The 10,143-nt window shown below is 40.6% G+C and overlaps 1 protein-coding gene across 1 annotated transcript; it reads left to right on the top strand.

Annotated features, from left to right (window-relative positions):
- The first annotated feature begins 6,546 nt into the window (after positions 1-6,546).
- On the top strand, positions 6,547-8,519 carry LOC123114885 (short-chain dehydrogenase TIC 32 B, chloroplastic-like). The gene is made up of 8 exons (XM_044536262.1): positions 6,547-6,866; positions 7,018-7,249; positions 7,359-7,438; positions 7,553-7,706; positions 7,784-7,862; positions 7,977-8,061; positions 8,193-8,239; positions 8,346-8,519. The coding sequence occupies exons 1-8, from the start codon at positions 6,548-6,550 to the stop codon at positions 8,517-8,519; spliced, it is 1,170 nt and encodes a 389-aa protein (XP_044392197.1). The 5' UTR covers position 6,547.
- The last annotated feature ends 1,624 nt before the right edge of the window (positions 8,520-10,143 follow it).

Consider the following 10,143-nt stretch of genomic DNA (forward strand, 5'->3'; position numbering starts at 1 on the left):
ATTTGCAGTCCAAAGCAAATCTTAAAGTATGCACAAATTTAGGGGGAGCTCTCACATTTCACATACTTCTCAAAGCGACAATGTTTTTCAATCTTATTATCTTTTGTCGAAGCTTTGATCTATATGTTGTCATCAATTACCAAAAAAGGGGAGATTGAAAGTGCAACTATCCCTGGGTGGTTTTGGTAATTCCTAACAACATATAGCTCATTGAGCTAACACTATTTCAAGATAAATATTTCAGGAGAAGCTCAATGAATGGCATGGCATGGATGAGAAAAGTGGACCCCTCAAAATGCTAAGGATAAAAGGATTGGCTCAAGCTCAAATCTCAAGACTCTACATTTTATATTTTAGTGATCCAAGATCACATTGAGTCTATAGGAAAAGCCAATACTATCAAGGAGGGATGAGGTGTTGCTTAATGAGGTTCTTGCTTTAAAGTGCTTAGTGATATGCTCCAAAACCCTCAACTACTTTCTCACATCCACATATGACCTAAACCAAAAGTCAAACTCGGCCCCACCGATTCTTTCTATCCGGCGCCACCGAGTTCAGATGTCATAGCCACTACCACAAACCCTAGGCAAATCGGTCTCACCGATAGGGATCTCGGTCTCACCGAGATGGGATTGTAATCTCTATGTTTCCCTTCGTAACGTTTCGGTACCACCGAGATGAGCGATCGGTCCCACCGAGATTGCAATGTAAACTCTCTGTTTCCCTTTCGTAACATTTCGGTCCCACCAAAATGAGCGAACCGGTCCCACCGAGTTTATCTGACCAATTATTACCAAAATCGGTCCCACCGAGTTTGCGTAATCGGTCTCACCGAGATTACGTTATGCCCTAACCCTAACCATATTGGTCCTACCGAGTTGCATGTCGGTCCCACCAAAAATCCTAACGGTCACTAGATTTGCTGAATCGGTCCAACCAAGTTTCTCAATTCGGTCCCACCGAGATTGGCAAGTTGTGTGTAACGGTTAGATTTTGTGTGGAGGCTATATATACCCCTCCACATCCTCTTCATTCGTGGAGAGAGCCATCAGAACGAACCTACACTTCCAACTTACATTTTCTGATAGAGAACCACCTACTCATGTGTTGAGACCAAGATATTCCATTCCTACCATATGAGTCTTGCTCTCTAGCCTTCCCCAAGTTGCTTTCCACTCAAATCTTCTTTCCACCAAATCCAAATCCTGTGAGAGAGAGTTGATTGTTGGGGAGACTATCATTTGAAGCACAAGAGCAAGGAGTTCATCATCAACACACCATTTGTTACTTCTTGGAGAGTGGTGTCTCCTAGATTGGCTAGGTGTCATTTGGGAGCCTCCAACAAGATTGTGGAGTTGAACCAAGGAGTTTGTAAGAGCAAGGAGATTGCCTACTTTGTGAAGATCTACCGCTAGTGAGGCAAGTCCTTCGTGGGCGACGGCCATGGTGGGATAGACAAGGTTGCTTCTTCGTGGACCCTTCTTGGATGGAGCCCTCCGTGGACTCGCGCAGTCGTTACCCTTCGTGGGTTGAAGTCTCCATCAACGTGGATGTACGATAGCACCACCTATCGGAACCACGACAAAAACATCCGTGTTTCCAATTGCGTTTGAATTCTCCAAACCCTTCCCTTTACATTCTTGCAAGTTGCATGCTTTACTTTCCGCTGCTCATATACTCTTTACATGCTTGCTTGAATTGTGTTAAGATTGCTTGACTTGTGCTAAGTTTGCTAAAATCTGCCAAAGACTAAAATTGGGAAAAGGATAGATTTTTATTTGGTCAAGTAGTCTAATCACCCCCCTCTAGACATACTTCCGATCCTACACATGATGAAATGAAAACAAGCACAGAGTATAGATAGCGTGAAAATAGGATAAGTAGGTTGAAGACTATGTGACTGAAGAACTAGGATTCAGGAATTAGAGAAAGTCTTCAGTCAAAGTCTTCAAGTAGTAATGATTAGGTCCATCAACACATGAATGAGGAAATGAAAGGGTTGAGGAAATAAAACCAGTTGGCTTGGTGAAGATAATGATTTGGTAGACCAGTTCCAACTGCTGTGACAGTTGTACGTCTGGTTGGAGCGGCTGACTATTTAAACTCGAGGACACACAGTCCCGGACACACAGTCCTCACCGTATTCTCCTTGAGCTAAAGTCACACAGACCTCGCCGACACTAGTGGTAAGTCTTCAGGTGACTTCCAAACCTTCACAGATTTGGTCACTCGGTGATCCATAATTCCTCTTGGATGCTCAGACTATGAGGCCTAACTGTCTGGAGGATACACAGTCCTCAAAGGTAACAACTTCGGTTCCACATAGGAACAATATCTTCAGTGATGCTCAATCACTTTGGGTTTGTAGGTGTTTGGTTTTGGGTTTTGGGTTTTCCTTACTTGATGATTTTCTCTCAAAGTCCTCGGAGGATGGGATGCTCTCAATGACAAGTGTCAGTTTCTCTCGGAGCAGCCTACCAGCTAGTGGTTGTAGGGGGCGACTATTTATAGCCTAGGGAGCAGCCCGACATGATAAGACATAAATGCCCTTCAATGAAATGACCTTTAGGTGGGTAGATATTTTGGAACAGCTGGCGCGTAGCACAGCAACGGTCGGAAATATGAGGTTCAAATTCCTTAGGGCTATCATATTCCTCACTGTGCAGGCAATTTGCACGGGTGAATTCCTAACTCCTCAGTCAGAATAAATTCCTCAGAGACTAGAAGATCTTTGTCTCTGTCACTGAAGAAATTGACTAAATTGATATGAGATTTCCAATGGCTTCACTCGAAAGGATTGGGTAGGTGTAGGATTTTGAGATGAGCATCACTTGGAAATTAGTTTTCTTAGTATTATCTTGACCCCTTTTAACAGTACAATGTTTCCTATGACTCAAGAAAGAGAAAATGAAACTACGAAAATAAAAGTCTTCGCGCTTCATAATCCCCGCATGAATATCCAAGTCTTCAAGGTCACACCAATTTCTTCACTTTCAAAATCTTCAGGAGAACCAAAGTCTTCAGGTGAAGACATATATTTTTAGGGGTTGACTTTTATCGTAAATATTAAACTCCTCATCGACTTATAGAGCATGTGTACACTCGCAAACATATTAGTCCCTTAACCTATAAGTCTTCAATACACCAAAATCACTAAGGGGCACTAGATACACTTACATACACCCATGGCAAATTTACTTTTAATAGCTCATGTTAATTTTACCTCTTTATGGACCATGGTAAATTTACCTTATGGCAGTGGCAAATTCTACTAAACAATACATGTGCACCCTTTTTGTGTTCCATGTCAAGGCAAATTTATTTGTTTTGTTATTCACACATATAGTAGAAATATCTTACAAAATTAGTCAACATTTTTACGCCATGTACAGATGCAATTTGCCATGACTTGTTCTTTTTTGTTAGCGATTGCAATAAAGAATATATTGACCATGGAAAATTTATCTTTTAAGGACGGTGGTAAAAAAAATTGACCATGGCAATTTTTTCATTTGAACCTTAGAAAAATTACCAAACATTCCATGCTATTATGTTTTTTGTTCTCTTCGATGGCAAATTTATTGTTGGGCCATGGTTATTTTTCATAGCACTGGCAAAATTATTTTTTGCACCATGGCACATTCATTTTTTTGTACATCATAGAATATTCAAACACAGCATGGCAAATTTATTAGCATGACATTCTTTTCACAAGTTTTTTTTTTGCACTCTCATGAAACACAATTGCATTTTGTAAATTTTCATGCATGACATTTTTAGTTTTGGCAAACTTATGTTCAATCATACTTCCATTTTTTTTTCTATTTCTAAGTGTTGTTGTTTTAAATATTATTAGCCATTTGTATTAGATCCATGTTGAATGTAATTAGATTTTTATTATATGCATCATTGCAATTTCTTTTCATTTTTTTTAGCTATTTTAAAGTCAGATCTAAGCACTAGTTTAAGGCTTAGTCTAACAAAAAATGAGTTTTCCCCTTTTGGGGGCCCCACTGCACTGCTGTTGGGGGAGGGGGGGGGGGCTAGAAGCTGATCATACCTAACGTTTGTGTTCATTCATTCATGGATGAAGCTAGGAATCTTACTAGGGGGGGGGGGGGTGGAAGAGAAAAAATATTGAGAGGGGGAGGGAGGGCAAACATACAAATTTAGAGCACTTTGAACTACCAATATATGTTTGTTTTCAAGAAAAAGTATGCAATTGGGGGAACCATGGCCCCAGCTCAACCCCCACTGGCTCTGTCCCTGCATTCGCTCGAATGAGCAAACAATTAGTTCAGTTTGGAGACGCAACGACAGTTCAATATGGGTGCCCCTATGTCTCGCTTACTGGCAAGACCTATGGAACCCTCGCATAAGGGCAACGTGAGATGGGCAGGCCCAGCTGTGCTGCATGTCTGACTTTAGGCATTTACATAATGTTTTGAAAAATGTTAACCATGTATTTGAAAAATGTTAAATGTGTGTATAAAAAATGTTGACCATGTATACGAAAAATGTATACAAAAAATATATAATATGTGTCAAGAAAGTTCAACATGTATATAAAAAATGTTAATCAAGCATTTGAAAAAAATGTTAAACAAGTAATTGAAAAATGTTAATCAAGCATTTGAAAGTGTTTAATGTTTACAGAGAAAATGTTGACCATGCATTCAAAAAGTGACAATCTTGCATTAAAAAAATGTTGATAAAGCATTTGATAAATGTTAAATGTGTATAGAAAAAATGTTGACAATGTATTCAAAAAATGTTAAACTTGTATTTGAAAAATGTTAAATATGCACAGATTTTTTTACTCTGTATTCAAAAAATGTTAAACTTGTATTTTAAAAATATTAACTGTTTATATAATTTTTTATCATGTATTCAAAAAATCATAAACTTGTATTTAAAAAATGTTAAGTGTGTACAGAAAAAAATGTTGACCATGTATTCAAAAAATGTTAAAGTTTTATAAAAAATGTTGACCATGTATTAAAAAATGTTGAACTTGCATTTCAAAAATGTTTATCAAGCAGTTGAAAACAATCCTAAGTGTGTTTAAAAAATGGCACTGTATCGCAAAATAATTAATCTAATATTTGAAAAAAGATAAATCAAGCATTTAAAAAAATTTAAGCATGTTTTAGAAAAAAATTATATATGTCCAAAAATGGGTATAGTAAAAAAATAAAACCTGAAAGAAAACAAGAAATTCGTTGAAAAACGAGAAACAAACAAACGAAACCAAAGGGAAACAAAGAATAAAGAGATAAAATAAAAAACAGAAGAAAAACAGCCAAAAAAGAAAGAAAGAAAGAAACCCAGTGAAAACAAAGAAAAAACCGGAGAAAAAACAGTAAAAAGAAAGAAAGAGAAAAAACAGTGCAAAACCGGGTCGTGTCGCCTCAAGTAGGACGCACCCTACATTTCACCAAGAATACAACGCAAGCACGATGGATAGCAGCTCCCACTTCATCCTATGGCTGTCTTTTTTTTCTCTTTCTAATCTAATCATCTCCCCCCCCCCCCCCCCCCCCCCCCGATTTTAAGGGGGTGGGGCCGGGCCTTATTTTGTTTCAATCAAAACAAGCCACGTACGCGGGAGCAGGCAAGTCTCGTCCGGGAGCGAGCACCCCCCCCCCCCCCCCCCCCGCGCGCGCTCTCCCACGTGCCCTTGTGGGCTGACCCATGTGTGGGGCGAGAAAGCAAGAAGCGCCTTGTTTTTTTCCTTTTAAAAAATAATTTGGGATTTAAAAAAGATACAAATTGTGGAATTTTCGCGAATTCAATTATTTGCATGATTTCAACAAATGTTTGGGAAATGATAAATTATCATGGATTCAAAAAACTGTTCATTGAATTCAAAAACAGTTCTTGAATTCTAAAAATGTTCGAGATTTGAAAAGAATGACCATTTTTTTGTTTTAACAATAAAAGATGAGCATTTTTAATAACTATGAACTTTTTTGTATTTGATGAACAAATTTTAAATTCCATGAACATTTTTTTGATATTGATAACAAAATTTGTACTCAAGAACATTTATTTTATGAAAACTGGATGAACATTTTTTATATCAATGAACAAAGTTAGAATTTGATGAACATTTTTTAAATTCGATGGACAATTTTTGGATTTTGATGAATATTTTGAAAAATCTATGAACAAAATACTGAATTTGATGAACGTTTTTTAAAATTGTTTAACTTTTCTACATTGGTGAACATTTTTGAAATCGATGGGAAAAATGTCCACAAATTTGAAAAGGAAATTCGCAAAAATATGCAAAATTAAAGAAGAAAAAGAGAAAAGGAAAAGTAAAACAGGAAAAAAAAGAGGAAATAAAAATAAATAAAAAACCGGAAATTGGGCTGGCCCATACGAACGGCCAGCGCGCCATATAGGATCCCCCGCCCGTGCTGGCAGGAACAACGAAATGTATAAACTAACACTGTCGGACGGCTTTTCTCCAGGTGGACTAAGAAGGATTAGCGAATCAGCAGACAAAAGTGATCTTCCCATCGATCAATCCGTCGGGTGGATGAGGCTCGATGATGCCCAGAATGATGCTCGTCGACTGCCTCTTGTTCTTGGGGGCTCAAATTTTGTTCTTGTCTTCTTGTTCTGTTATAGCAGTGTTTTTGACCTGTTCCACGCTTATGCTGTTAAATGTGCATGCCGCATATGTTACTCCTACCACATCACGAGCTTTCTTTTAGTGTTGGGAGCTGAGAAACATCAGATGGGTCTCTTGTCGCTCATCACTGGCAGGCCGGGCGCGAGCGGGTTCGGGTCGGCGTCCACGGCGGAGCAGGTCACCGACGGCGTCGACGCCTCAAACCTCACCGTCATCATCACAGGTAAAACACACAACACACCGCCGTCGTCGTGACGGCATGCAATGACGAAGTTTCACCCGAAGTTCTGTCACAATCAATCCCTTTTGTGGCATGTTCGAAGGTTCCATTCAGGGCAAGGAAACTCTGAGACTCGTGTTTTGTTCATTCACAGGAGGGCCTAGCGGGATCGGCCTGGAGACGTCGAGGGTCTTCGCCCTGAGAGGAGCCCATGTCATCATCGCGGCGAGGAACACGGAGGCCGCGTCGGAGGCGAAGAAGAGCATAACGGAGGCGAACCCGACCGCACGCGTCGACGTCCTGAAGCTCGACCTCAGCTCCCTCAAGTCCGTCAGGGCCTTCGCCGAGCAGTTCAACTCCATGAACCTCCCTCTCAACATCTTGATGTAACCAACCTGCAACCCCTCCATCTCGATCTTATGATACTCCATTTTATTCTTCCGTATGTATGCTGCTCTGAATAACCAAGCTGTCCAAAACCCTTGTGCTCTGCAGAAACAATGCAGGTGTGATGTTCTGCCCCTTCCAGCTGTCCGAGGATGGCGTCGAGATGCAGTTCGCCACCAATCACCTAGGTATATATTGTCTCTGTTATATATAGCAGTAGTAGTCAATACCTCAATATTTAGAGAACTGACAGTATCAGTATCCTGATACTAACATTTGTGTCATATATTATGATCAATCAGGTCACTTTCTGCTGACCAACCTGCTGCTTGATAACATGAAAGCCACTGCTGAGTCTACGGGTATCGAGGGCCGCATCGTGAACCTGTCATCGATCGCCCACGAGCATACCTATCCGAAGGGAATTCAGTTCGATAAACTCAATGACAAGAAAACGTATGGTTCCTTATGATTCTTTGGAGTTGGAGATCTATTGTCGGTTGAACTGTTACTGATGGTTTTTGCACTGGCAGATTCGACAGAAGGTCGGCCTATGGACAATCCAAGCTTGCCAACATACTACACGCTAAAGAGCTCTCTAGACGCCTCAAGGTATTATTATTCAGAGGAAGATCAATGCTAAATAGAGGGCTCATACTAACTGGGAGTGTCTTAAAAAGTTTCAAACTATTCTGACGCATCATAAACTTTATGTTACTGAAACAGGAGGAAGGAGCTAACATCACGGTTAATTCCCTTCATCCTGGAGTAATCATGACCAATTTGATGAGGCACTCCTATGCTGTCATGAGTATGCTCCCCGGCTTATTTTTCTGTTCTTGTGAATGTATTTGTCAAATGTCGTCAAGCTTTAGCTATGCACCATTTTCTGACAAGTTCCTTTATGTCCACGGCGTTATTAATTTTCTTTTTAACTTGCAGAGGCAATTCAAGTTGCCACTTGCTTGATCTGGAAGAATGTACCCCAGGTTCTTCTCTACTCTTTACCTTCGAGTAACAAATATTTCATTGTGTACTTTCTTCTGAAATTTAACCTTGTCTAATAGAGGATGCCTTGCGGTTTCATTTTTCCAGGGAGCAGCAACCACCTGCTATGTAGGGCTCAGCCATCAGCTGAAGGGGGTTACAGGCAAATACTTTGCTGACTGCAACGAGGAGAAGACGAGCAAATTGGCAGAGAGCGACGTCCTGGCGAAGCAACTCTGGGAGTTCAGCGAAGAGCTGGTCAAGTCTGCGAGTCAGATATGAAAGCAGGCGAGAGAAAGGCATAGTAGGAACCTACCGCATGCATAGTGAAGTAACAAATTTTCGCGCTTGTTGTTTGGATCATGATCTAAGATCAGTATGCACCCTGGTTAAATTTCTCTAATGTATTTGCCGATCGGTTCTCGATTGGGTTAATGCCTTAATGGGACTGGTATATGTTATCCTAGTTTCAGATTTCTGTTGCCTGAAATATATCACCCAAGTTTCAGATTTATTTTGGTGTTGACCGAAACCTTTTTGGTATAGAGGGAAAAGCACGTCCGGCTATCGTCGTAGAGTGATTTCGGGACTGATGGAGTCCCCGGTGGGGGCATGTCTTGCTCAGCGTCATTATGAGCTTCGGGTCTCTGGCAGGCAGCCATCTGCAACAAAGAAAGTGGGAAGGGAAAGGCTCAGCTCTGCTGATGCTCCCCTGCTTATCATGCCAGCCCCTGGATCGAATCGCCAGCATAGACGATACCGATCTAATATCAAACATAAATGTATCATACCATTACATCGCAATAATCTAGAATTAACATAAGTCTTACAAACCACTATCAGAGGTTAGCCAAATGAATAATCTTACGAGCATAAAGAGTTCACCAAAGTGGAAACATAAGCAAATCCTAATGAAGTAGTTTCTGGTAGAGCTCCATCTACGCCATGAGGAACCATGTTAAGTGGATGCACGTAGCCGTACACAAGTCACTCCTCGAAGTAGTCACCTGCAACATGATACGTTGCAGCCGCTAGGCATCAATACATTTAATGTATGGGCAAGTTTCACAAGAATTATAACAGTCCTATCTCACCTACATGCTTTTCGAATAAGTGGAAATTTGGCTCCATTTTCATAAAGCGATAGTTTTATACAATCTTCGTATATAAGTGGATCTACTCTATACATAGGACACACTACATCTCACAACAATCCGTAGCATACTTGGATCCACGGCATCTCACAACAGCCCTCGACCTTTAGCCCACTAGTTTGACCAATAGCATCACACCATTAGTGTCACCAAGCAGTACCTATCCCATTGTTCAACCCACCAAGTTTTTTTTAAGAGATGATGATGAGATCTTCCAAAGAGTTTTCAGCAATGTTGCTCAAATTTGTCCATAACCGAGGACACGGTTAATCATGATTAGTTTGCAAACTCTCCAGAGGTTTGTGTATTTTACCTACAAGACCAAGTCGCACCCTTCTAGTATTGAACTCAACTGTAGAGTAGCCATGTAGATCAGGATGAGACTTTTGTGAGGCAGTTGCCTGCTCTACCAGGTAGACCCACTCCACCCTACACACCTACATATGCTGGTGTACCTAGGATGGTTCCCACAACTTACTTGCTCAAGACAGGGCCATATGACTCACGGTTACATGCGGAAGCTACTTAACTTGAAACTCATCCCTTTGAACTTGGGCGGCAGGCCCCACCAAAATCACACGCTGATGACCCAATCGAAGCCAATCCGCCTAGATGATTGATTAATTAAGTTGTCATTAGGTAGCCAACCAATATACAGTAAACATGTCTTCTAGTGTGATTCCAACCCTGGTATATCATAGCAAGCTAATCATTGTCTACATGTTGGTTACAAGGAACAGGGTAATGAAACC

The sequence above is a fragment of the Triticum aestivum genome, chromosome 5B, assembly GCF_018294505.1.
Source record: "Triticum aestivum cultivar Chinese Spring chromosome 5B, IWGSC CS RefSeq v2.1, whole genome shotgun sequence".
Classification (NCBI taxonomy): Eukaryota; Viridiplantae; Streptophyta; class Magnoliopsida; order Poales; family Poaceae; genus Triticum; species Triticum aestivum.